Source organism: Numida meleagris, chromosome 5 (assembly GCF_002078875.1).
Source record: "Numida meleagris isolate 19003 breed g44 Domestic line chromosome 5, NumMel1.0, whole genome shotgun sequence".
Taxonomy (NCBI): domain Eukaryota; kingdom Metazoa; phylum Chordata; class Aves; order Galliformes; family Numididae; genus Numida; species Numida meleagris.
In genome coordinates, this window is record NC_034413.1 from 69,909,279 (window position 1) to 69,936,986 (window position 27,708).

Genomic DNA, 27,708 nt, shown 5'->3' on the forward strand with positions numbered 1-27,708 from the left:
CTCGCGCTGCCCGTTCCGCGCGCGCCGCCATCTTGGCCTGAGAGGCAGCGCGGGGCGCGCGGAGCGGGCTGCAGGCCCGGCCCCCGCCCTGCGGCACCATGAGCGGCACCGTGAGCGCCGCCGCCGGACTGCGGCCGCTGCTCGAGACGCTGCAGGATCCCTCCGCCCCCGCGGGGGACCTCACGGACGCGCACCTCTCTCTCGTCAAGTGAGCGCGGGCCGCACGCGGCCTGAGGGGGCGGGAGGGCGGCCCGGGGCTGAGCGGGGCGGGCGGCGTGGGGGGGAACGCGGGGATGGGGTGCTCCTCCGGGCGGCGGGAGAGCGGCGTTCCGGCCGCGCGGTCGCGGAGGTGAACCCCTGCGAGCTGCGGTCCTTCCGCTCCGTGGTGGCTTTTAAAGCTGGAAGCGCGTGGGTGAGGCCCTCGCGCCGTGTGGTGCTGCGCGTTCCTGCCCGGAGCTGACGAGAAGCCGTCCCGTGGCTGAGATACCGCGCGGAAGGCTTTTCTTGGGCTCCCTCCTTGGGTGGCTGAGCCTAACATCACTGAACCCCAGAGCGGCTGGGTTGGAAGGGGCCTTACAGCCCCCGGCTCCATGCGCGGCCTCGGGCACCTCCAGGGATGGGCACCCACGGCCCAGGAGTAACAGGTAGTTAGTAACAGTTAGTAGTAACAGGAGTTTCCAACCGCTGTCCCCGGACCAGCTAATGAGTTGGGCATTAGAAGTTTAAAGTTACATCGTCTATAATGTGTTTAACATAAAAACATTGCTTGTTTTCCCGTCTTCCCTTAAAGTCGCCTGTCTGGTGAGGATGGCAAAGAATTCGTCGCAGGCGTCAGAAAACACTTCCCTCAGCTTTGCAAAGTCTTTAAGGTACGTCTTCTCCATTGGATTTACCGCGGTTTGCTTCAGTGAACAAATCCAAGGTATGTTTAGATGGTCAAGGTTAGCGACCGAGACTCAAATGTGAGTTTGTGTGATGAAGATTTCAGGCTAGCAGCAGTATTAAGGGCTTCTGGGCAAAACTTTTTTCCACATCGTTAGAAATTAAGACTGAAAAATTGAGTATAGAGGCACGGATGACTTCAGGTACGTGCTATGCAGCCAAGTAAAATCTTCCAGAAGAGATACAGTGTTCTGTTTGCCTTTGGAAAAGCTTCAGGATTTTGAAATGTGTACTACATATCTTCTTTTTAATTGTTTTTTGAAAGATTAGCGTTAAGGTTTGTGGCCACCTCTTTTCCCCACATTTTGGGCATTATAAAACAGGTGGCAGTACGTGAACAAGCAGAGAAGCAAAGAACTTCTGATGTCAATTCGTACTTCAGTAAAGGTGCCTAAATTAGGGGGAATGAAAACTTCTGAACCTCAGATTGTTTTAATACGATCTGGTGGAGTGTGTAAACTGGAAAGCTTTCCTACGTGGTGCATTTTCCATCAGGCTTTTGCCTTTTGACAGCTCACTCCTCATTCAGCAGAACTGGTGGTATTAAGACAGCTAACACTTTACATCTATTTTTGTAAGTTGAGACACACACAGATAAATATATAGATGTATATATGGATATATAGATATATGTATGTATAAATAACTTTTTTTTTTTAATCCAGGCACACATTTCCAGTGAAAATACAGAGCTAAGTAACGCGGCATTACAGGCCTTAGGGTTCTGCGTTTTTAACTCAAAGATCACATCTGAATTATCTGGTAAGCAAATGAACTTCAGTATGATTGATGGTGTAAAGTGCATCTATATCGTAGCCCTTTCTTTCTTTGTTAGCATATGCTTTAAGTTTGGCAGAGTTTACAGTTCCCAAGTGGTAGGTTAGCTTTATCCCCATAGTGAGCAGCATGAGTAGTTCTCTAATTCCTTCTTGTGCAAGATGGGCTTCGGGGGTTACCTGTTACAGCTTTGGGCGTATGGAGTTCCAAAAATGTGATGAGAAGCAGCCTGGTGTCAGCTGTGTGCCCTGAGATTCAGTTGCAGAAAGTGGGCAGGCTATGTTGTGGTGGAAGGTGAAGACTGAACAGAATCCTATGGATGTTCAGAGTGCATTTTTAAAGATGACCCTGATGGATTGCTTTTTTTACAGTTTTTCCAGAGTTTCCTATTACTGAAACTATAGACTGATTTTCAGTGTTGTCCCTTTACTTTCCCCTGTATATTTTTTTTTTAACCAGTTGGTAAACTGCAGTCAAATTTGCTAGAGTGTTAGGCCTGAAAATAGGTGGAGAATTAGAGAAACAGCACGCAAAGTGTGTGTGCTCTGAGAGGGAGAGGGTGCGTGGCCTTGTGTTTCTCAGATCTGAGGCCATTTAACCAGGAGGGCCAAATTTGTAAGAAATTAGGCTTCATTAATTATGAATTTCAAAGAAATACGTGTTTTTCATCTGTCTTCCTAGTTGCACGTAAGTTCTATGTTGGCCTTACTCTTGTATTATCAGCTCAGTTAGCTCAGCTCTAGCTTTCATAGAATCACCAAGGTTGGAAAAGACCTCTAAGATCATTGTCCAACGATCCACCTACCACCACTATTTCCCCACTAAACTGTGTCTCAGTACAACATCCAAACCTTTCTTGAACTTTGATTCTTCTTATATCCCAGACTTTACAAAGAATCGATGAATTCACTTGAAATCCCAGAAGTTCTGAATAATTACGTATTTAATCTTCAGTTCTAGATCTTTTTAGGTAAAAATGCCCTCTAGCTTTATGGTTTTTTGATTTCTTACGATACCGTAGTTGTAGCATATTAGTAGTATCTATATATATTAATACATCTTGAGCTTTTTTGCATGTTTCTTTTGAGAGAAACTCCAAAAATTACTGGGAAGTAATGTTTAAGGCATTAAATCACGCTCAATCTGGCTGAATAGATCTACTTGCTCTAGTTATGTTACATTAGCAAAGTGACCTGAAGCTTGCCAAGAAGTTAAGTACATAAGCAATGAGTGCTGCATTCTGCTTTCAGCATCTGAAGTAGAAGACTTGCTTTCAACGTTGAACAGCATTGCTGTGAAGACTTCAGACAAGAACACTCGCACTCGAGCACTTTGGGTGATCTCTAAGCAGACGTTTCCTTCTGAAATCATTAAAAAGGAGGTATGTCTCTTGATGGTTTTGTAGCCTGATCTCGAGGGAGGGGAAACTTTGGCCATCTCTTGGTTACTGTCCACTCTGTAGCTTTTGAATCTGATGGGAAGCGTAGGCCTTAAGCTCTTGGAAGAATTGAAAGGTTTTTCTGAAGGAGGGAAAAGAGCTGACAAATTATGGATGCTTTTGAGGGAGAAGCTGAAGTGTTGGTGGTTCTGTTAGATACCAGTGAAGCAGCATAGGAGGGAAGCATTATGAACGCTCTGGCTTGGTCAGAGCTCTGATCTTACAACCAGAGCTGTTACAATCCAGACACAGAGCTCTATACCGGGAAATGGAGTGGTGTGATTGCAGCTGCTCATCTCAGTATGTGTATTTACATACCAAAGTCACTCGTATTCTTGTGTTTCCTCAGGTGTCCAATCTTATTTCTACACTGGAAACAATACTTACTAAGGGAGATGTACAGTCTATGATTGTGGAGTATGAAGCACTGAATGTCATTATCCGGTACGTGTGGGGCAGTATTAAATGGCTAACCATGCCTGGTGTTTGGAAAACTATTGAAACAAAATCTTGGTGGCACTGAATGTTCTGAAGACGGATGTTCTGAATGTTGTTTCAGTTGTTCATTGTTCAGAGCTGTTTTCCACAGTTTCTTGTGTTACAGTCAGTAAAGCAGTGAAATTACAAGCTACAAGTGCAAACTACACTTTCTGTCTCTGTTTGTAGTGCAAACTACAGTTTCTGTCTCTTTCCCAGTAGTTGTGAACTGCTTCATTTGCAAAATCTTCTGCTTACCGTAATGTGACAACTGATTCTGACAAAGGAGGCAGCCAAGATTCAGATGCGCTTTCACTCCTTTCATTTTTAATGGCTTCTTGAGAATCATTTCTAGAGCCTGTTGTGCCCTTTGTAGTGATGTTCTTGCATTTCCCATGTGGCTGGGAAGTTCTCGGCCATTGTATGAGCTTATGTTTAAAAATGTCTTTCCTTGTGGCTATAAAACATGAGAGCACTGATTATTTCCAAAGCAGGCTTTCCCACACTGACACTAAGAGTGCATTGTTTTGGTCAGCAGTGCTAGGATAGTCAAATTTTGCCTTCATTTAGCTTCTTTATTGGTAAATAGGTTGAGATTATATCTTTGTGAGGGGAGAAATTAACTTTCTGCATCTGACTTGAATCACAAATGCACTTGAAAGCAGAATAGTTAAAGAGTCATAAATATGACTGAGCAATATGTCTGTTGGAGGTGTGTAATACCTCTGTTTGCTTTCTGAATTCAGCTTAATGGAGCAAGCTCCAGCCCAGATGGGAGAAGAGGCTGTGAGGTGGGCAAAGCTGATCATTCCCCTGGTGGTCCATTCAGCTCACAAAGTGCAGTTACGAGGTGCCACGGCGCTGGAGATAGGCATGCCACTGCTGCTCCAGAAACAGCAGGAGGTGGCAGCTGTAACTGAGCATCTCATGACCACGGTAAGTGGAAATGTTGCTGCTCTTGTCTAGAGAAAGCAGTAGTGATCAGGGTTTTAGTTCTTGTAGTTTAGAGGGTTGCTTTTCGCTGCCAGTGTGTGTTGGCAGCAACTTCATGATGACAGCAGTTCTGACAGAAAAATAACAAGGTAAATGTACGACTGCTGAAAACCATTTTGGACAGTTATCAGTGAGGAAAAATGCTGTTTAAACACCTGTCTTGGCAGCATTAACTCATACATAGTATCATTACACTTTGTTTCTTAAAGAGAATTTGCTTACCGAGCTTAGAATTCACAGCAGAACTTGGAGTGGCATCTCCTAGGCCAGCTTTCTACTACAGCAGGGTGAGCTTCAAAGTTAGGCCAGGGTGAGCTGTGAGTATGTTAAAATTCTACAGCCTGCCTGGGCAGCTTGTTCCACTGCTTAAACAGCCTTGTTATAAAAGTCGTCTTTTTGCTGAAGTGGAATTTGCCTTGTTGAAACGTGCATCAGTGTGCATGTGTCCTTTTTTCGTGCAGTATTTCTCAGAAACATCTGGTTTCTTCCTTACAATCATAAGTGATGGACTGCAATTTCATGCCCCCTACCTCAAGCTAAACAAGTTAGAGGGGCTACAAGTAATTAAGGATCAGTAAAAGTAATTGCAACCAGCTCTTCCTTTCAAGAAAGAAGCTAACCACGTGGCAGCAGCATTTGACTGACTCAACAGCAAATGCTGTGTGGTTCAAAGTTATATCTTTCTAGAAATAACAGGTTGGCTGTGTCTTTCCAGGTGTCATTGGTTTGAGAGCGTAGCTTTTAAAATGATTTCAGTGGATTCCTTTGATAAATCATTTTTCTTTCTATCTGCAGAAATTAATTTCAGAGCTTCAAAAATTGTTTTCTACGAAAAATGAGACTTATGTGTTAAAACTGTGGCCGCTGTTTGTCAAGTTACTTGGGAAGGTAAGCAGAAAAGCAGTAATTCTACTTCTCTAGGGAGTTCTGATTGTATATTTTTGACAACATAGTAATTGTAACTTGGTGAACTTCTCTCTTTTCAGACTCTGCATCGTAGTGGCAGCTTCATCAACTCTTTGCTGCAGCTGGAGGAACTTGGGTTCCGTAGTGGGTCACCAGTGGTCAAGAAAATAGCCTTCATTGCATGGAAGAGTCTAATAGATAATTTTGCTCTAAATCCAGGTAGATTAAGAAAGAAGTTAACCTGAATTGTTTTGACAAGTCACTTTACATAACTGGAAGTGTATGGATTGTTTCCTTCTTTCTTACAGAGGTCAAAACTACATATGTGAAGTGGTATAGACATAGCAGGGGAAGCTATGTAATTGGATCAGTAGCTCTTAGTTTTGCTACTAGGAGAAATGGATGAGATTTTATGCCTTTGTTTGTAATGCTTCCAAACTGTCAGCAATGAACTGGAGACAAAAACCGTGCAGATCTTATCTTGTGCTGCATGGATTAACTGGGGAAGAGCAATTCTTCACCATCCTGAAGGTGTGAAGAAAAAAAGACTTTTTGAAATCCCTTGAAAAGGTGTGACTGGGTCCCAAAGAAGTCTAGCATGTGTCACAACACCCAGAGTTGTACAACACCTTGATTGTATTTTCTGTCCTGAAGGAAGAGCTACATGCTAACACTTCTTTGTTTAGGTGAATTTAAGTGCTTGTTCAGCTTTGTTTCCCATCTGGTCAGTGGTTCCCATAGATGGATGAACAAAGACCTGCTACCAGCAGAAGATAAAATCCATAGCATTACTGGTGTTACGTGGCATGTTTCATCATGGCTCATAAGGATTGTGTGCTGCAAAAGCAGCCTCTGTCAGCAGTTTAAGAAACTGCAGGTGGGCAGCTTGTGGTGCTGCAGAGCTGGCTAAGCATTTTTCTCTCTGAGCACTTGCTTAGGCTTGAGCAAACCTATGTCCAGGCGTGCAAGGCTATTTCTGCTTCAGTGCTAGATCACTTGTGGCCTCAGTGTGTCACACTCATTCTGCATTTAAAACCAAACATTCCGAACCTGTGTATTTCTTCTACAGTGGCAGGTGTTACTCCTAATCAGAAGCAGAAGTGAATTTCCTTCTATTTGCATTGGTACTGGTAGATTTCAGACTGGAAGGAGATGCCTTCTAGTTTCAGGGTCTTTCCAAACACCACTCAGAGCAGTGAAGTGCTCTGAAACATTAGTGTGGTTACAATGTATTTGAATTCTGCAAAGTGTATTACAAGCTAAAACATTAAGAAGAAACCTAATCTTAAGTTTCTTTTTTTTTGTTTGTTTTCCAATTTAATCATTTAATTACATTGCTTAAAATACCTTTTTTTTTTTTTTTTCCCCTCCCTTTCTAGATATTCTGTGCAGTGCTAAAAGGCTGAAATTGCTGATGCAGCCCCTGAGCTCGATCCATGTGAGAACAGAGGCTTTGGCACTGACAAAGCTGGAGGTCTGGTGGTATTTACTCATGCGGCTGGGACCTCAGCTGCCTGCAAACTTTGAACAGGTATCAAAGCTGAAAATAGTCATTGTTTTGCACACTCAACATTAATTAAGCAACTCCGCTCCTTGTTACCATAACTTTTTCTCTACTTGCTTTTCCCTCCTCTAGCTTATTGTTAAAATGAAACTGTCTTAAGGAACCAAGTCTGCCTTGTGGGTGCATGCTGTGTGTGTGTATATTATTGCAATTGGTTTTTTTTAAGTTCTGAAAGATTTTGAGAATGTGTTTGCCTGTGATAAGGGCACCTGAGTAACAGTGTGCACTTGCTGCTCAGCAGTAACAAATGTGAGCAGCTTACATGGGGATTGTGTTGTCCTTTCCCTGTGCTTTTAGGGAGTCTACCATAGGAAGCATGTACTGAAAAGATGACAAAGTATTGAGAGAGATCATAGAAAAATGACCCAGGTGTTTCATTACCACTTGCATTGCAGTGGAAAAAGATGTTTCTACCAGGATTCTGAATTTTATTTGATAAAACTTCAGGATGAGAGTAAATAAAAAATTGCCTACCCTTCTAAATAGATGGATCATTTCTAGCATGAGTTTTTATTTTATGTATCCATTTGTGTCTCAGTTTCCATGTTCTGTACTTTGTCTTAGAAGTACCCTTATAAGCACACGGAAACACTGAGACACTGATGCTGTGAACAGCAGTACAGTCTGATAATCACAATACACGGGTTCTTTCTGGCTTGTGGCTTCTTTGTCACACTCATTTTCATTGGGATTTGGTATCTTTGCAGGTCTGCATACCGTTAATCCAGAGTACTCTAAGCCTAGATTCTTCTGCTGCATTACAAGGAACTCCCTCACGTGCACCATCCAATCCAAGCTTAGCGAACCCTCCGCAGAAACCAGGTACTGAAGGACAAGCCTGTTTCACCTGCATCCTAAATGTAGGAGCTGGAGGTGCTCTGTGTAACGTGTTTGTGCTTTTTCACTTGGATTATTATCGAAAACGAATTTCTCAGATGAGCATGCAGACAACTTCAGAGGTGGTGATTTACACTGGTTAAAACTGTGGCTGTCGTAGGCAGCATCCCACACTTAGAGAATCTTGCTTATCAAATGTTGTGGAGGGCCAGTCCTTCACGGTCCCCCATTTGCACTCACTTTTGCAAAGGAGCTTTGAGTGGAAGCTTTGTTTTCTATGTTGATATGTGCTCCCTGTCTGGCCCAGTCTGAGTTCTGGGTCATTTTCAGTTTCTGCCTGAACAGTAATGCAGCGATCATGAATATATCAATAACTTTCATACTGTAAGTATATGTAAAATCACACTAACCTGAGCTTTACATTAAGTGTCTGATGAGGAACTGCCTCTCCTCCTCAGCAGGGGAAGCCTAGCACTCAGCTTATGTAATTGTAGATGACCTTAATTAGAAGCCTCAAGTTCGTTGTGCAAATCTCCTAGGTGTGTGTATAGTGTAGTGTATCTAATTTGCTCTGTAGCCACAGCTTCCCTAGCAACTTCTGTTGCCAAAATCAAGTTTGGTGCTTGCAACTTTGATGCAGCTTTTGGAAGGGGTGCGCTTTCAAAACCCATGGTTATTGCTGTGATGTCAAACACTGCTTTGAATAGAAGTGTATACTTAAGGTCAGTCAGATGTGTACACTCCAGGATCAGCCAGGGGTCCCTTGTAGCCAGCACTATTCTATGATTTAGTCCTTTGACTAATGTGGGATTTTGGTCTGCTGGATCTTTCCTCTCACTTACTATAGATGAAATACGAGGCAACATTTTTATCTTTAATTTCCATCCCCTTAGGTCCTTATCCATTTGCAAGTCCAGCCACACCAAGGATGAACTTGAATTCTAGTACTGCAGGACTGGTGGCAATTCCTTCCATTCAGCTTCTGGGAATAGAAATGCTGCTTCACTTCTTGATGGGACCAGAAGTTTTGGATTTTGCAAAACAAAACAAACTTGTGCTTAGTTTAGGTATGCGAGTTATGGTTTTTTTCAATGTACTTCTGCATAATGTGAAGTGAACCACTTTGTTGGAATTAAATACATCCATTGGCATGAAACACTTGAAGTATTTAGAAGCGTTAGCTGTCACATTTCATACTGGCAGTTGTTTTTAATTGCATGAAAAGCCTTAAGTATGCACGCTGCTGCTTTCTTGTTAAGGCTTGTCTTAAAGATAGGCTGTGAAATAACAAATTTACACACCAGGCTTTGTTTCCTTCCTAGAGCCTCTCCAGCACCCACTGATTGGTAGCCCGTCCTTTTTTTGTAAGCACGCCAGCACGTTCATAAATGCAGTTCAGGATGGATTTATTGCAATTGGAAAAGAAGTTCCTGGTAAGAATTCAGCGGTGACATTTTATTGCTTTTCTGCAAGTGATGCTGGGGAGGAAAGCATGAGGAAGAAATGTTTGCTGTCTGTCATGTCCCACTGCTGATAGTACTTAAATAGGTCTTGGTCCAAAAGCTTCGTTCAGTTCCTGCTCACATCAGTGCAGTTGTTTAACCCAGTGTGTAGTTAAACTTCCCTTAATGTTTGGCAAAGCTAATAGAAATATCATTATCTTGTAGAATCTATGCTGAATAGTATCTGGAAGGACATAAATGGACATGTAAAAACAGCTATTGAATCAGGTAAGAAGTGTATTTTTTTTTGTTATTGCTGGCCTTAAGAAACACTTGCTTCATGGCTAGTAAAACCAGGTTTCAGGCATCAGCAGCAGTTGTTTTTGGAACAGCTCCTCTCTTCCATCTACGTGCCCCAAATCCCAGATGTTGATACCAGTTTGACCCAGGGAGGCTTGTCAGGGAGGCATGGTAAGAGATGAGTGCAGCTGTGTTCCTTTAGCAGTGAGACAGAAGCACTTGAAACATTTTTTCATCAATAAAAGAAGTTCAGTTTTCAGAAATGATTCTGCACCAGGCCATTCTTAATACTCAAAACTCCTTGATGTCTGGTGTATTGATCACAGTGGTATCAATTCCTTGTTAGGTGATTGCCTGCCTCTTTTTTTCTCATCGTTTTCCATTTTGTAGCCAATCATAATCTCTTTACAGATACATAAATACAAGTTCTTGTTTAAAAAAAAATAAGTCTTGGTAATGAAGTATTTCGTATGTTTATGGTTATAGCATTCAGAAATGATACGTGTTGCTTGGATGCACCCAAGACTTCACATCACAGCTTTTTTTTTTAACTGGTCATTGTTGAATGTGAATAGCAGGAAGGTGTTTCCATTTGACTTAAAAATTAGGGATTATTTAATTGAGATGTTTCAGTTACACTGCTCTTCAGAGTGACTTGGCACCTGATGTGATGAACGATCTGGTAGATGTTTATAGATGCACACAGAATGTTCTATTCTCCTAGAATAACCTTATATTTAAGCTTTAAATAATGGTTGGTGAGCATTACTTCGTTCTGCTCTAACTGTAAGTGCACCTTATTGCAGGTAATAAGAAAGAAAAGCAAGGATCAGAAGTCCTCACTATGTTGCTCCAGGCCTTAAAAAACGTTGTTAGGTCGAATTCTCTTCCTGTGCAGAAAATACTGGTAGGTTTGAGTTGTATTTTTAAAATCCAATTTCTTTCTGATTCTTTGTTCTGATTGGTAGTAGTCTTCTGCATCTTTTATCAGAGTGATTTATCAGAATGGTCTCTTAAGGATTAATCTGTTTGCCATGAACTGTGAGTTATGCCATTCTGGTGCTGCTTGAAGGCTTCTTTCTTAACAAGTGTCATTCAGACTTGTCAGCAGCGTTGAGTGTGGGTGTGTGACTCTTACCAGTACCTTTTGTTTTAAGTGGCTGCTACTTTCACAGTGCATTTTGTCCTTTTACTAAAGGGAAGCACTTGTTACCATTTTGCTTGTAATTTGTGGTGCTACATAAAATAGTAGTACCCTCAAAAGAAAAAAAACACATAATGACATTGTTTTCTTCTTTTCCTCTCCATACTTCAGTCCCTCATTGATATTACTGTAAAGGAATTGCCTCCAAAAGTATTGGGATCACCAGCTTATCAGATTGCTGATATGGATCTTTTAAATGTAAGTCTGACTTCCTTCCAGAACTTAGTCTGTGTGTATGGGTAAAGGCATTAGGATGTCATGTCTGCAGAAATGTACAGAGTATTTCATCAGACCTGTGCTCCTTGCTTTTATTACAACGTGCACTGCTTGCATCATGTGCACCTATCTTCGTGTGCTGTGGCAAGGATGCAATGATGAAATACTGCAAAGCCTGGAGCTTTTTAAAGGTGTTTAATGACTTCAGTTGTGATATAATTCCACTTCCCTCACAATCCCATTAAGCAGAAGTTTAGTTCTCCAGCGTTTGCCTCTAATTTTTGCTTCGAAAGCGTTAGCATTTACAGTTTCTGATAGCTGTTATTACACTTGTAAATTCCTGGCTTACAGAAGATGCATGCACGCTTAAGTGAGAGAGCTGTTTCATTTGATCAGTGTATTTCTTGTTTTGACCTCTTCAATTCCTTTTACAAGGGAACACCAGCTTTGTTCTTAGTTCAGCTGCCTTTCCATAACAACCTCTTGGAGTGGTGTGTAACAGATGAGAGGTACGTATTGTTCCCTGTGGGTTTTTGTCTCAATAACAAGGTCCCTTAGAGTTGAAGACTGTATAGAATTGTTTTCCTAACTCCAGCTGAAAAAGTCTCTCACCTCTTAACCTTTCCTTCCCCCAGGTTCTTCATAATCCTGGAAACTCTGATGCGCTATGTTTTATCTGGGCCTACGTCTCCGCTGGCGTTCAGCGAATCCGTGTTGTGTGTCATGAATCAGAATGCCAAGCAGGTGGAAAACAAGGAGCATCTCTGGAGGATGTGGAGTGTTGTCGTTAACCCGCTGACTGAGTGGATTAATCGGGTATAGTGGCTTCTCTGTTCTCTTTCCCAGCACTCTCCCACACCCCCCCCAAAAAAAAAAACCAGCCACCCAAATTCTGTGCTTGTATTTTCTCCTCGTGTACTTCTAGGAGTTGCTTGTCATGGTCATAAAATTATATAGGCTGTGGTGGTGTGCATGGAACTGGAATGTGTGCAGTGTTAGTGTGAATGTTTGCAGTGATGTCAACAGGTCCCATTCAGCAAGTTCAGTACATTGCAGTGTAGGAAGCGTTGAATTCAGCACCGTGTAGTCATGAGATGTAAAAATCTTAGAGTATCTGATACAAGCTATTTTAGGTGTTTCAGGTGGGTTGCTGGCATTGCTGCAGCAAAAATACAGAAATAAAACATCCATTTTCTTACTCTTCATCCCTTAAATTAAATTAAGGGGTTATTTGGGTATTTCTAAAAAATGCTTTTTGTCTGTTTAAATAGTAGGATGAACGTGAGCTCTGAAAGAATGGAGAAGTAGCTAATCTAAAAACACCACTGGCTATTTAGCTCGTGTATCTTCCATGTTCCAAACAAATGCATTCAGAACGACATAATTTGTCCTTTAAGTTTTGTAGTTTGCTTCACCAGTGCATTTTCTCATTGCAGACCAATGAAGTAAATCAAGGTGACGCGCTGGAGCACAACTTCAATGCTGTTTATAATGCTTTGTTGCTACCAGTGTCCCATATCTTCCCTGCTCAGGAATTCCCACAGGTAACTGTCAATACCTGATGCTGTTTAGAAGCAGTGTGGGTTACATTAGAACTGCTAAGTGCTGGCTAATCTCAGAGTGGAGCTGCTTTTACCAGCATGCGTATGCGTTAGACCACTGCTTTGAGATCAGAATTCAAGCTTTGATAGCAGTATACTGAAAGTAAGTCTTTATCTCTGTGCTCAGACATTGATGCTTATAAACTTTCTCTTTTTGTGGTTAAAGCCAACGATGAAATCCTTGCTGCGTGCTTGGTCGGACCTGTACAGAGCGTTCGCTCGCTGCGCTGCTTTAGTGGCAACAGCAGAAGAAAACCTGTGCTGTGAGGAGCTGTGTGCCAAAATAATATCTGGGCTAGAAGGTGAAACTCCAGTAGTGAGTATAAACCAGTGATACTGAACTATATAAGTACTTCAGCAAATGTTTAAAGCTATAGACTTGGGCAAGGATCTATTGTAAACTTTAATGGAGTATTTGCTGTAATTTAGAGTGTTTTGTGTGAGGCTTGAAGCTGTTTCATTTTACTGCTGGGAGCTGAACTGGAAATGGATTGAAAGAAAAGAATAAAAATAAAAGAAAGAAACAAGAAGTGGAAGGATTGAATTTGGAAATATTAGATTTGGAATACAACACTGTAACTTTCATTTGATGCTGCTCTGTCCTGATGATAAAGTTCAGCTTTCAAAAATCAATCATGATTCATTGGGCTGAACTTGAAGAGTTGGGTGCTTCAGTGTGGAAGTTACAATGATGCAGACTGTGTTTTGAGCTTATGTCATCAGTGTTCTTTGTAAAAGCAAGTGGAGTTCTTTACTGTTTACAAGGGTTTGAGGTGAACTGGAAAAATATGCTCTAAATGGATCTTTGTATGTACTTTGTATTGTATTGATGGTGCTTCCTGCATGCAGATCCTTCCATGGAAATCTTGCTGTTATGCTACAGTGACTTTCCTGAAAGTCAGATTGAGTACAGTGGCTGAACATAAGGCACATTGAGGTTTGGTAACATGTTTTGCCTTAATATTCTTGATGTATGTACCTCACAGCTGCCTGTTACTGTTTCTCTTCCTTAGATTATATGTATGCTTACGTATCACATGTACAGCGTGGGAAGTCTGAATCTTAAGTCTGTTTTAAGATACATTTATGCAAGCTGATCTTAGTCTCACCTGACAATGCACAAAACCTGCCTTCTTTTAAAGCTGAAAGCTATGTAGCATTGCTATGCTGAATGGCCAGCACTGCTTTCCTGCCATCATAGCTTATCTGGGCTTTGCTGATGACTTCTGTTTCCTCCTCAGACGTCTGCAGTGCTGGATGGTCTCACCCAGGTTGTGTCAGTTATGGTGGACTGCGTCAACTTTGCACCCTATGGTATTAAATATCAGCCCAAAAATAGATGTAAGTAAATCTTTGAATATTGGGGTGTTCCGTTGGTTTCTTTCAGGTGTGGCTGAAAATTAGAGTGATGTAGATGCAGAAGTGATGGCTGCAGAATATCAGTAGTCAAGATACACTTTGCATCTTAGCTAAGCAATTGACAAAAAAAATCTAAAGAACTGATTTCCAAAATGAGTTAATTCAGTATAAAACTCGGTGGCTTTCATAATTTGTCTGCCCTAGCTGTATGCCTTATAGTAGTAGGACATAACATTGGGCTGCTGAAAGAATGAAATGCTTTAATGGGAAACATTGGTGAGCAAAAACATGATGGAAACTTCACTCTGGATGAAACTTGATGGTTCCCCTTCCTTCCCCCTTGCCTGAATTCACAGCTACCAGCTCTGGTGTGGCTGCTCTCTTCTGCAAGGAAGCATTAAAGAAGCTTCAAAGCAGTCATTTGGGTGAGCAGCTGTAAATACAAACAAAAGGAGTGAGAGCTGTGTCTGTAGTGATATGATGAAATTATGCATTGGGAAGTGGATGTTTCCTATTAGATCTGGTTCAAAACGATTCATATGTAGATACAGCTCAGGAATCAAGGTTCTGTTTCCCCATATAGAAAGGAAGTTAAGATGCATTTTGTTGTGATGTATGTATGTATAGGGAAAAATACATTTTTCTTTTTTAATGTTAGCTCCACAGACACCTACTGACTGGTCTAAGAAGAAAACAGAGTCCCTTGGGAAGCTCTCCTCCCTGTTCAAGCTCCTGGTGCTGTTACTGGACTCTTTCCATGCGCTCAGTTCCGAAGAAGTCTGCCCAGAGCCATTGGTCTCCGTTGCTCATTCAGTTATTGCTGTTCTTCACAACATCATCAGCCACGTTTCGTTGCCTTCAGTGATTGGGACCATGTTTGCAATTTTCTCAAAACCACTGGCAGTGTTTTATGAAAAAACAAAGTGAGTATTTAAACAACGCTGGGAAAACTGGGTTCACTGTTCTGCTGCATAGCAGTGAAACTTTGTGTGGTCTGTAGCACACGGTGTGTGTAAACGTAGCTCAGGGATTTTCAAAGCATTAGTGCTAGGATGGTGCTGGGACAGGGAGAATTCTCAGCTAAAATGCCTGACAGCTTTCAGGGCACCATCTACTTGAATCAAAATTAATTGAAGTGCAGTAGAATCGTGGAAGGTTTGAGCAGAGAGGAAGTATGTTTGCTGTGTGCTTCTGGTTTGGTTTTTGGTTATGTTTTGTTCTGGGGTTTTCTTTTTAATTCTTTGTGGCTTTTCTTCCTGGGATGGGATGTGGGAGGGGGCTGCCAAGGGGTTGTTTCTGATCTGTAGATGATGCAGGGTATAAAGACTTCCTTCAGGATAAGGAGGTGGCTGGAGTACAGCTTCCAGCCTCTTGGGAAGAGGGAGGGCGGGGTAGCATGCTTCTGGTCAGCCTGAAGATGTGGTTTTGTGGCTGTTACTGAAATGTGAAGCAGGGCTGCTACCACTGTAGTCTAAAATTCGAGTCCCTGTGGGCAAGAATCCACTTGCTCCTGTGTGAGGTTGAACTGAACACCACCTCTCCACCTCCTGTCTCATCTGCCTTGGTTTCAGTGTCGTCTTTTGTAGAGTTACTCATTAAATAGAAGTGAGTGTTGTATGTTTTTGAGGGAAGGCACATGCAAGCAAGCACAGGAGCCTCCTCAACATCCGATGCCTTTAGTTATAAATGTGTATGAATAGGAAGTTTGTACTAATTGTTAATCCTCCCATTAGTTCTTCTTGAAGTTATCCTTGAGCTTTTACTGATAGATGTTAACCTTCCTTTAAACACTTGGTTCAGGAAACACTAAAATTGTGCAGTGGGCTTGTTTCACAGCGTACCCTCATCGAGTTGTGTATCAAAACTGGTGTGCAGTGCCTGAGAGTCTGTGTTTAACTCTTGGGGTAAATGAGAGCAAAACACTTGATAACTTCTTTTTGTTTTGGCAGGCTTGCAGATGTACCTAAGGCATACAGTAATCTCAATAGCAAGGTGAGTTTGGTGGAGAAGTAGTTGGGGTTGGGGAGATGTAATGGCTGTGTAGAGGTTTTTCTGTTCATCCTGGATTCAGAATGAAATTATAGGGAAGATAGATTTAATTTTTGAACCGTGCTTAACTAGAACAGTGACTAAGACAAGGGAACGTAAGCTGTAGTGAGACTTACTCTGTGGTGTGGTTTTTAAACTGGTTTATTCAGGCTGCTATTATTGTACAGGATAAAAACGTTACCTGTTAGTTTTCTTCTGAAATCACAAGCTTTAAATGGTGAACACGCGCCACGTTTGAATGAAAACCCCAAAAATACACACGCGTTGCTTCTTCCCTTCCTCAGCTTGAAAAACTCCTGGCTGAGATCATCCTGTGTTTGCAGTCCCACTGCACGGGCTGCTATGACAGTGAGCTCCTGGGGCAGCTTTCTCCATTGCTCTGCTCAGTGTTTCAGCACAAGAGCAAGCAGATGCGCAGACAGTGCGCCAACTTCTGGAACGCAACGTTTGCTAAGAGCACGTCGTTGGCTTACCCCGAGGAACTGAAGTAAGATAGGTTTTTGTTTGTACAGACATTGTGGGAATTGTTCTGGAGCCAAGGATACAAAGGGTCACTGCAGCGTTAAGTGGGTCCTAGTGGATTGCAAGAGCTACACCTAGTGAAGTACACGATTGTGGGAAGAGAACGTAGCTAGTACGTTGCTTACTTATGCAGGGTGATGTAAATATGTGGTTTCTGGGGAGCTTGGAAGGACATTCAAGAAATAAGCCTAGAAATCTATCTATAGATTCATCTGACTTATTCCAACAGCCATGGGCTGTAATACTTTCGAAGAAGGGATCTCAGTTTATGTACCCATGCTTTAGCGTTGCTCTGGATGCTGTCTGTACTCTGCCTGTACTGACAGCTGGAGTACCTGCTGGTATTACTGCATGCTTCTCACCTCATGAGCCTGAATTGTTTTGTTGAGCAGACCTGTGTTAAGCCAAGCCAAACAGAAAATGCCACTCTTGCTGCCTGGTTTTGAAAATGTCAAGATAGCTGAAGAACAAAGCGACCCGCTCTCTGATGAGGTAAATATTTTGGTAACCCCTGTGGGTGTTTAATTGGGTGTAACATCCTAGGGATTATTCTGAAGCTACTGCAAAGGTCAATTTTAATTTTTAGTGGAATTGGCTTGCAATTACTTCATGTCTAGGAAGACAAACCACGCTGCACAAACACTCAACAAAAGACTGAACGGGCTCAGTTAATGCATTTTAAATCTGGGGTTCTATGAGCTTGTTCAAAATAACTTTTTTTAAAGTTCTCCACATAATTGAGATGAAATGAGTGTGATCTGATCTGCTGTAGTTCTGAATATGTCTCAGGGTGGGTTTGAGCTTGGAGTTGCTTCATACAAAGTACTCACTGTATTTTTATCTGAATAGACGGAAAACTCCCAGTGGGATGCAAAGCTGAGTGGGATGGAAGTAAACTTGGGTCAGAAACGAGACTCTATATTGGCCCAGACAAGTGAACTAAAAAATGAAGTAAAAGACAAGTCTGATAACGTGCAAGTCACATCTGCAAAGGTGAGGTGTTTACAGATAAGTGTGACAATCAAAATCTGTTATTCTGTTGGAAATTCTGAGCTAGAATTAATTATTAGAATTCTTTCCTTACAGACTTAACTGTAGAGCATGCTTAGTTAATTTTTTTCTGTTTGGAAAGTTTACAGATTGAGTTTTAAGGAGGGATCGTGGATGGCTGCCTGATGAATCACAGAGTCGTAGAATGGCTTAGGTTGGAGGGGCCTTAAAAAAAACACCTGGTTCCAACCCCATGCCGTGGGCAGAATTGCTGCCTACCACCTCAGGCTGCCCAGGGCCCCATCCAGCCTGGCCTTGTGTGCCTCCAACTTAGCCATATATTCAGTGATAAAGCAGCTCCTGATAGATTAAGGTGGCACGGATCATGCTCCTACAGAGCTTTTGCATTCCTTCGAAAATCTGCACTTGATAGCTGTTGAAATGGGTAAATATACCTGAGATCAAGGAAGGATGCTAGTTGTTCTCTGTCCTTTGAGTTTGTTGCAGAGTACAGCAGGTGCAGGATGCCAGTACTTAAACGCCATCCAGCTGGGGTGGTGCAGTGGAACCTGACTTGTTTTTGGCACCTTAAAGTCATGTCCAGCAGTTCTTCCAATGCAGTCAGCATCTACTGAGGGATACGTGTTGATTTAACATGCTGAGAGAACTGTGCTTATCTGAAGGCTGTTTCATCTTGCATGGCTGCACTTGAGCTATGAAGCAGCTTTCAATTCCACTACTTTGTTTCTAATCCAGTTTTTTTTTTTCCTTTCTGTAGCTGAAACTGGAGTTTTCAGCTTCGAAGCCTAAAAGTGACGTACTGCTGGAGGAGGAGAAATCTGTTGATTTTGTGTTCATTCCCCCAGAAACAAAAGCAAGGATATTGACAGAACATCAAAAAGAAGTGCTTAGGTCAAAGAGGTTTGTAATTCATTCTTCTAAACCTAATGTGAAATGTCATTTTGTTAAATATATCAAATAGACCAACTTCAATTCCTGTATTTCAGATTACTGTGTGTAATTATTTCCTTGTCTTCCTTTCAAGCTAAAACATTTAAAGCTAGCAAAGTTCCTTGCTTTACTGTCCTGAAGGATTCAAATTATTCTCAGTTCTACATTTCCTACTTGGATTAAATATGCTCTGTTATCTGTTTGATGCTTGGAGGTCACGTTTTTACCTCGTGACTCTTGCAACTTGAATTAAAAGCTGACATTTCTCTTAATCGTGGGATTAAAAGGGTGTTCTCACCTGATCTGCAGGAAAAACTCTTTTCTTTGAAAGAGAACTTTCATGTCAGCAACATATCAGAAATTAGGATGTTGCAGAAACTCATCTTTAATAGCAAGGGAATCTTAGAATTATCCTCTTTTCTCTGCAAGAAAATAACACTAGGATCTTCAGGCAGATGGTCACAAATGAGTAGAAGCAAAACTTGTGTCCAGTTGTGCTTTACAGGAACACAGTTGGGTTACAGAGTCAGCTTGTGCTGATGAATTCTTTGCACAGTGGGATCCTGACCACAGCTCCTTATTACCCCCACGCACACCCATAAGCATGGTTGGAATTAAATTTGGTGACAGGTGAAAATAGTAGTCCTCAGTTCAGGGCATAAATCATGATCTGCATCCACTTTCTTCTTTCTCTTTCCAGTTGGACTGTGAGGTTGCAGTGGCAGATAGCAATACTATGTCTTTTCTTTTCCAGAGTGTGGAGTGGAATGTGTGCTTACAGAGTCTCCTGATACTCGGTACATGCTGCATTGCTTCTTTTACAGCAGTCCATACTGTAATGCATGTTGCTGTTTGAGTAGTCTTAAGAGTTTAGAAGTCAACTTCATTATGAGAATTTGCTGTCTTGTGATACATCATACTACCCAGTCTCATCCGATATTTTTTTTTAATATTCCAACTTAATCACTTCTGGTTTTGTTTCAGAATTGGTATCCCTGCTATGTACAACAATTTAGACTCATCACAAGATACTACCTTATTTTCTCAGTATACTCAGAGCCAGGAAGATTCTTTGTAAGTAAGGGGGGCCAGTATATATGTTAAAGGTGTCCCCTTTCTTTATGGTTTTTTTTTTGCAGCACTTCTAATTTAATTAACTTTTATTTTAGGGAAAAGTCATCTTTAATAGAAAATGCAAAAGAAGATATTAAAAACAATCCTCAGGTAATTTCTCAATGTCTAATGGGAGTTAAGATATCAGAATTGTAACCATGTCGGTGATGTTTTCTTCGTAATAGTAGCTCTGGTAATGGCAGAATTCCTTGATCGCTGTCTTTGATAAATAAGTGGTGTTTTTAGATTCCTTTGGAAAGAAAAAAAAAAAAGCCAACAAAAAACATACCCAAGATGTATCTGCTCGCAATAATATTTCATTTTCCATGTTGATTAACCTGGAGGACCCTCCAGAATGCGTTGTTTCCTGGTCTTCCTGTTTTCTCCATTCCTGCATAGTTAAGACACAGGCCTGCATAACTATGGAATACATTGATAGCTCTTGAGATTTGTATCTCGTTCTCATCAGCAGGTTTCAGCCTGATACCGTTTGCAGTGTCCTTTCTGCTGCGTTCTACTTGGCATGACAAAGGGTCCATTATTAAAGCCTTGAACTTAATTTCAAGGCAGAAGGATTTCTGTGATCAGTTTAACGCGGATGTATTTAAGTCATTTTGTTACAGAGCTGCGGGTATCGTGGGGCTTACAGGGAATGAACTGAGTGCTGCAGCACAGGCTGAACTGTGACTTACTGTAGTGCTGTTCTGCAAGCGTAAAGCTAGGAAATTAACTCCTGCTGACTTCATTTCCATAACCTTTCTTGCCAGCAGCTGTAATCTGAATTCATCACGTTTTCCTGTAACTCTTCTCAGGCTGAGAGAAGTCTTTCTGTTGGTATCTATATTGCCATCGTGACTGTGCTTCTAAACAGTTTAGCTGTGCTTCCTTATTCTGAACTGCTGTTAGATGAAGCTGCAAGGGCTTGAGGGGGATTCAATAGGGAATGTGAGGAAAAAGCGTGGAGTGCTTCGTTCAGCTTTTGGGGCTCCCAGCACAGGGACATGGAGCTGTTAGAATGGGTTTGGAGCAGGGGCTGGCCCGGATGGACCACATGGCCCTGCCAGCATCAGCCCTGCTGTGATTCTGCTGGGGGACACAACAGGGTGGGCAGGTCATCAGGTAGTTAGAAGAACTGGTGTTATATAAAAGCAAAACCAGAATTTGCTGTTTTTTTGGAACAGGAAGAAAATGAAAAGAGCAAAGGCTGTATCGCTGATTCCGATGGAATCGGGGGGGACTGCAAATCAGATAATCCTCTGGAGGATGTGAAGGAGGAGTCTGAGACTCACCTGGAGAAGAGCTCAACTTCAAACAGCGAAGGAGAATCGCGAAGGGCTGATACAACTGGAATCACTGAAGAGGAGTCATTAATTGGAGAGGGATTAGAAAAAAGTGCTGCAGAAACAGCTTCAAAGGAGTCCGTAGTAGGGAATGAGAACACTTCCAATGTCAGCAGCAGTTCTGCTTCAAGCGATGTCATCTCTGGCACGCCCCAGCCTGCGAGCCGCCGGCAATCTTTCATTACGTTGGAGAAGTTTGATAGTTCAGAGAGCAGGCCCTTCAGCCCTTCAGCATTAAACAGCATGTCAGAGACGTCTCGAAGTGCTCCTGTGCCAGATAAACAGGGAAGTATAAATACGTGCAGGACTGGTAATAAGCCAGAAAAGTCGGGGGAAGAGAATAAAAGTTCTTCACAAGCTGAGCAAATTTCTTCTCCGAAACGAAGGGTAACGCGCAGACAGAGTAAAATGGAACAGCAAGGAAATAAGCAATCCAAGTCGTTAACTAACTCAGAACAAGAAAAAAGTGCTCAAGAGCCTCTTGTTTCCAACAGCATGGAAAATAGTCCTGAACCATCTTGTGCAACGGAAGACACGGAACGTGTTCTCACTGCCCAGCCCCAACCTGTCAGCTCTACAGAGCCAGAAATCAAAAAAGCTGAAGGTGTAACAGCAGAAGTAGAGAAGGTCCGGGCGTTAGAAATGGATTCTAAAGAAAACACACCCCCAAAGACAGCTGTGTCCTCTGAGCAGGTGAAAGGTGATGACAGTCAGGGTCTGCATGCGTCTCTTGGTCAGAAAATACTGAGACGTTCTTCGAGGCGGCGCTCAGAAAATACAGACGTGGCAGCGGGTAGCCAGGATAAGGAAGATGGCTACCCAAAAAAAGACAAACGTAAAGAAGATGAAAAAGCTCTGCAAAAGAAGGTGCCGCAGACTAAAGAGGATGCAGCCCAGAAGCAGAAAGCAGTTTCTGGGAAGACTTCAGAATGTGCCAAGAAAAAAGAAAGCACTCTACCTGAGAGAGCTGCTGCGGGGGACTTGGGCCCAAAGGAGCCTCCTGCTCCAAAGGGTCCTGATGAGGAAGCGAACAAAAGTGCTAGGAAGTCAGAAGATGCATTGAAGACTGACACGGAAAGTCAAGATACTATGGGTGAGAAGAAAAGGGAGCGCCCACGGTACCACACCAGAAGAAGTTCACAAGGATTGCTTTCCAGCATAGAAAACGCAGAGGCTGATGGCTCCGAGACCAAGAAAGAAAGTTTAAAGAAAAAATCTGGAAAAACAAAAAACAAAAGTGATTCTCTTGAAGGTAAATGGAAGGATGTGCAGCCGGGAAGCCAAAGCCATGAGGTTTCTTCTCAAGCAGATGAAAGTAAGAATCTGCTGGAGGCAAATAAAAGCGAGCCAGGCAGTGAAGTCAGCACGGATGCAGCAGTGATGCCTGCACCATCTGATGCAAAGAATGAAGAACTACTTGCAGATGCTGGTGAAGCTGAGAGATCTGCCAGCTCAAAGACTTCACCCGATACACAGAATGCAAGCGTGGAAGAAAGCCAAGGCAGTATGCTGACAGAATCTTTCAGTGACCCGTGTGTGTCTGATGAAGTTTTGGAAGCAGAGGAAAATAAATGCATTGACAAGCAAAAATTTGCAGAACAGCATTCGAGTGTTCAGACTGAGTGCCCACAAGGAGCAAACGCTTCAGGTAGTGAGCTTTCCTCTTTGCAAATGCAGGAGTGTCAGCACAAGAGAAGCAAAAGGGTGAGAAAGGCCAAGAGCTGTGACTGCTGCTCGAAAAGGGCGAAGCAGCAAACAGCATCGCTCGGTGAGTCAAAAAGTGAGGATCCTCGTGAGCTGATGGAGCCCCAGACCACGCCAGTTCAGACAGCTGTAAATCCAGCAGAGGTGTCGGGCAGTTCAAATCTGGAAGAGAGCTTGTCCATCACGCCTTGTGCCATGAGCACACCGCTGCCTCCTGCTAAGGAATCCAGTACGTTGAACTCGGAAAGAGAGGGAAAGCGTGAAGATAATCTGCAAGGAAATGCTGGTGCTATGGAGGAAGATGTAGAGAATCCAGCATGTACAGCAGGTGAAATTAGTGACTCTGTAGTGGAAACAGAAGAAGCAGTTGATGAGAACGACAGAGCTGAGCAGTGTGTGTCTGTGTCTGAGTGTGCTCCGGATGAGCCCGGTGACAGCTCTCTGGCTGGAGGGGATCAAAGTGGAGAGCAGGCAGCCGTGGAAAGGGAAGAAACAAGTCCGAATGGAGAAAGGGAGGAGATCCCTGAGGTGCTGGCTGATGGTAGCAAACCTGAGACAAAACAGATGAATGAGCTAGAAAGCAATCAGGACAACGAGGAGAAAGCTGAGGACGCTCTGGGAGAAGTTTGCATTACTCCAGATAATGAGATGAAGGAGGAACTGCTGGAAACTGAAATTACAGTGCCTGAGAACATGGCCATGGGCAACGAAGACGCAGTAGAAAATAACAGTGCAGGTTCACCTCAGAAGCCAGAAGGTCTGGATTCCTTCATTTCGGTTAACGAGAGCCCCAGCGGTGTGCAGGCACGCTGCACGTGGTCTCCTTCAGCTTCTCCGTCCACCAGTATCTTGAAGAGAGGTGTGAAAAGGCACCAAGAGGATGATTCCTTGTCACCTGCCAATAAGGTACAGTGCGATTCCTTCCGTGACACGGCTCATTCTGTTCATAACTGGGAGGGGTAGCAGCGCCTGTTGTGGAATGAGTTCCAAATACATGCCATCATCGACTTTATTTTTTCGTTTGTAAGTGAATCACAGCTTCGGTCCTTGGGTGAACTGAGTTGTTGAAGAATTTCAGTGACTTTGTCCATTTCAAACAGTTATTTTGTCTCTTCGCGCTGCCTTCAGCAGGGCGTAGTGGTTCATGTTTTAAACCCTACTTCTCTCTGACAGATTCGTCGGGTCTCTTTTGCAAACCCAATTTATCAAGAAGGGCTGGCTGACGACATAGACAGGAGAAGTCCTGTCATTAGATCCCATTCTTCACCATCTTCACGTAGTCTTAAAATCTTATCTAATATTCAGACTAAGGTAATCTTTTACATATTTTTTTTTGTATGTCATTAAGTCTTCAGTTTCTCAGAGTGACATAGCTAGCTGTAACGTATGCCCGTAGTTCCTTGCAAACAGTTGTAAGAGCAAAGAGTAGAAAACCAGTAAGTTTGAGAACTATCTGTAGCTGGTTTCTGTTGGCTCCTTCTGTTACTCTGCAGGCCAATGTGCTCTCAGCTAGGTAGCTAAAAAGCTAAAAACTAATTGAATTCTTATGATCCTGAGAGATTTTTTTTTTCCTCTTTTTCTATCCAGCTTATTACCACTCCAACCAAAGGATTTCTGTCCCCAGGATCTCGTAACCCTAAATTTAAGAGCTCAAAGAAGTGTTTAGTAAGAAGTGCTTTGGTTCACGTTTCTTACTCTCTCTTGTATTCAGTTCTGTGATAGTTAATCTGATAACTTCCCTGTGTTATTCCAGATCACAGAAATGGTGAAGGAGTCACTGCCTTCCCCTACGGAGTGCGTGTATCCTGCCTTAGTTGGGTGTAAGGCACCCGTTGATGTAATTTTACCTCAGATTACATCAAATATTTGGTAAGTGCATTGTTGCTTTGGATTAGATTTTAATAGAAACTGAGTTCTTACTAGATCTTAACAACAACACAAAAGGGATAAATTAGACATCTTCTGCAGAGCTGTAACCCCGTGCTCCTCCTCCCAGCAACCTTGGAATGACAAGGTTATGCAAGACAGAGCAAAGGGATCTTGATGATCTGTGAGGAAGTGCTTGGAGCTTCCAGTGTATGGAAAGGGATGGCTGAAGGTGCTGCCATCCCACTGCTGCTTGGGTACTGCAAGCACCGTGGGATTTTGGGTTAAGATCTGCACTTCAGCCATGCAGGTGCCAGGAGCTCAGCTGGTGTGTCTTCTGATTGGAATCTGGGTGACTTGTCAAGAGCAAATACAGATCCGTAGTGGGAACTGCTCTGAATGGCCTTTTCCTGCTGTATTGTGCTGCTTCTCTTTCCACTAATGTGTAATTGGCCTTTAGAATGCTACCAGATGGGTTTGGGATACGTTGCAAGAAGGTGTGCTTCTGCAAACAGAAATGTCGTTTGCGTTTTGTTTTCCTTTATTTATGTGAATGTAAATTGACTTTCTTGTAAGAGTTCTTCCTGCTCTGCCATGCCAAGGAGGATGGAGGTGGATCTTGGTGTAATTAATTATCCCGCTTTTCTCCCCCGCTGCAGCGCGAGAGGTTTGGGGCAGCTCATTCGAGCGAAGAACATAAAGACAGTGGGAGATCTCAGTACTCTGACAGCATCAGAAATCAAAACTCTTCCCATCCGCTCTCCTAAAGTTTCCAATGTGAAGAAAGCTCTCAAAGGATATCACGAGCAACAGGTAAAGCGTAATCCTAGTTCCCCCAAAAGCCAGGAGTAACCTAATGAACTGCTAACGCTCATCAGGAGTAATGTGTTGTTCTCACTAGAAAAAGCCCTTCGAGCTGTGATGTCTGCCAGAGGCGGGCATTCAGGGCATCCTGTTACAGCATTCTCTGTGGGAATGACTGTGTTTGTCGTGAAGTTAAAGCACATCCCACCGTGCAGCTCTCAACGTGCTTCTTTCTTGTTCTCTCAGAAAAATCCTCAGGTAAAATCCCGAGGGTGCGAAGAAATCGGAGCGCTGGAAGATGCAGAGAAAACAGCAAACAGTGCAGAGGATAAAGCTCCTTCTGCGGATGAGGAGAAGCTTGCAGCAGGTAACTCTTGCCCCCGTGTTGCTCGGGATGTGGCTGTTGCTGCTTTTGTTCTGTTCTAATGGAGCGCTTGATTGCTTTTGGAAAGCTGAGAGCTGTTCTGAAGGGATGAGAGGAGTTAACCATGGCCTGAAGCCCTGCAGTAAGGGCATTCTGAAACTCTTAAGAATGTCGGGAGCAAAATGTGCTTCATTTTTCCCTCCGTGAGCTTGCATAAACCATGTGTTCAGCAGGGCTCTGAGTTCTTGGCTTTGCACGTCTCAGCCCGAGCTTCTCCTGAGCTGTTTGGTGCTGCAGGACCTGGGCGTGCTCAGAAACAAAGCCACCTGTGGGGCTGTTTCCCAGGATCCCCAATTTGGATTTGGGGGCCTAGGGTTTTTTTATCTGGATTCTGGGGTTTGGCCTTACAGTTTAAGCAGAGGAATCTCTGTTTTTCCTGTAAGACACTTGAGGCATTTGGTTGACCGGAGAACAAAGAACGTGGGAGTGACTCCAGTCTCTGGTTTGAAGCAGACTTCCTTGGGATAACGCATCTCGAACGGCGCTGCGGCGTGTGAATAACACTGAGTATCTTGATGTCTGCCCTTATTTTTATTGTCTAACCATCACCAAATACAACACAAATCACTATCAAGAAAGGGCAGCGAGGGGTGCCCTTGTCAGAAGCTCTTTCTGCTGACGCTTTGTAGACTGCTCGGATGTGCTACTTAGCACAAAACAAACTGCGCCGTCCCACCGAGATACAGCCCTGCCATGGCTGAACCCCACACCCTGACTGCCCGCCCTGCCTTCCTTTGCAGATCTGGGTGAACCCGTTGCCCTGAGCAGCAGCAGCAGCAGCAGCAGCCCCCCCCCTGCAGATCTCCTGAGCCAGATGGATGTGCTCGCTGCTCAGCTCACCTCGGAAGATCTGCGCAGCTACCCCGGCAGCCGGCTGTTTGAGATGCAGGAGAAGCTGGCCAGCATGACAGACTGTATCATGAGAACCCTGCGGTCCCGCTGGAGGTCACCGCCCCACGAAGGTGCTGATTAGTTGCTTAGAATTCCTAAGGAAGGAGGATTTTGTTACGAGTCTTTTTTTTTCCACCGAGCTTAGTTTTCTTACCGGTGAGTTAATCCTGAAGCTGTCCGTTTTGTACTACAGAAGGTTTTCTAACACCTATACGATCAAAATGTGTCATGCTTTACTTTTTTTTCCTGTTTTTTTTAACTTGTAGGATTGTTTATTCTGCATTAGAGAGATTTCTATTCCATTGCTATGCATATTTCTTTCAGGTAGTGAAAGAGAACTTGATCAAGTTGTGCAATAGCAAAGACTGTGAAACCAAACTAACAGAGTAGTTAAATTATTTTTCCAAATCCAAAGTGTTCTTACTGCTGTAAACTCAATATATATTACGGTGAGAGGCGGCTCTCACGGCTCTGCTCTTGTGCTGCCCGTGTCTGCTTCCTTCAGAGCTGCTGAAACTCCTCAGCACTTCTGTACCGAGGTAAGCTCTGCTCAGTGCCCTGCAGTGCAAGATTGTGGTGCTGACAGCAGGATGGCATCTGTCTGCGTTGTTACCAGCATCACACGAAGGCTGATGATAAAAGCAGCGTTACGAGTGAGAGACTTTGCAGAACTTGCTGGCCCCTTTTTTCTCCTGTGTTCTCACAGCTTTGTTTGCAGCAGCTCTCCTGTGGTGGAGAAGACCTTTTTCCCTTTGTGGAAATAAATGGATTTGACGTGGGTTCTTTTGTATATTATGTATAGGTTTATGATTGCAAATGTTGGTTAATAATTTATGGTTTTTAATTGCATGGAATGCACTGCTGCTTCTCAGAGACCTTCAGAGTTCTCAGTTTTTACCCCTGAAATCTAATTTGTATATATCGGACATTTATGGAAAGGAATCGTTGCAGGTGTTAAACTTCAACATGTGCAAATAAAACAGCAATTAGTTCCCAGA

At 43.0% G+C, this 27,708-nt stretch overlaps 1 protein-coding gene across 2 annotated transcripts; it reads left to right on the forward strand.

Moving 5' to 3' along the window:
- On the forward strand, positions 1–27,708 carry RIF1 (replication timing regulatory factor 1). Of its 2 annotated transcripts, XM_021398727.1 has the most exons (35): positions 1–208; positions 791–869; positions 1,608–1,704; positions 2,970–3,100; positions 3,507–3,601; positions 4,381–4,570; positions 5,423–5,515; positions 5,614–5,752; positions 6,913–7,064; positions 7,805–7,919; positions 8,828–9,001; positions 9,257–9,367; positions 9,602–9,664; positions 10,483–10,583; positions 10,992–11,078; positions 11,532–11,605; positions 11,732–11,912; positions 12,533–12,640; positions 12,864–13,013; positions 13,939–14,038; positions 14,715–14,979; positions 16,006–16,048; positions 16,390–16,592; positions 17,020–17,119; positions 17,477–17,620; positions 18,396–18,538; positions 19,553–19,642; positions 19,738–19,792; positions 20,863–23,631; positions 23,899–24,036; positions 24,313–24,390; positions 24,479–24,594; positions 25,251–25,404; positions 25,642–25,762; positions 26,560–27,708. In XM_021398727.1, exons 1-35 carry the CDS (start codon positions 99–101, stop codon positions 26,790–26,792), a joined length of 7,002 nt encoding a protein of 2,333 aa, XP_021254402.1. In that variant the 5' UTR covers positions 1–98; the 3' UTR covers positions 26,793–27,708. The 2 variants fall into 2 exon arrangements, with proteins under 2 accessions (XP_021254402.1, XP_021254403.1); XM_021398728.1 differs by lacking the exon at positions 24,313–24,390 and having other exon boundaries at positions 2–208.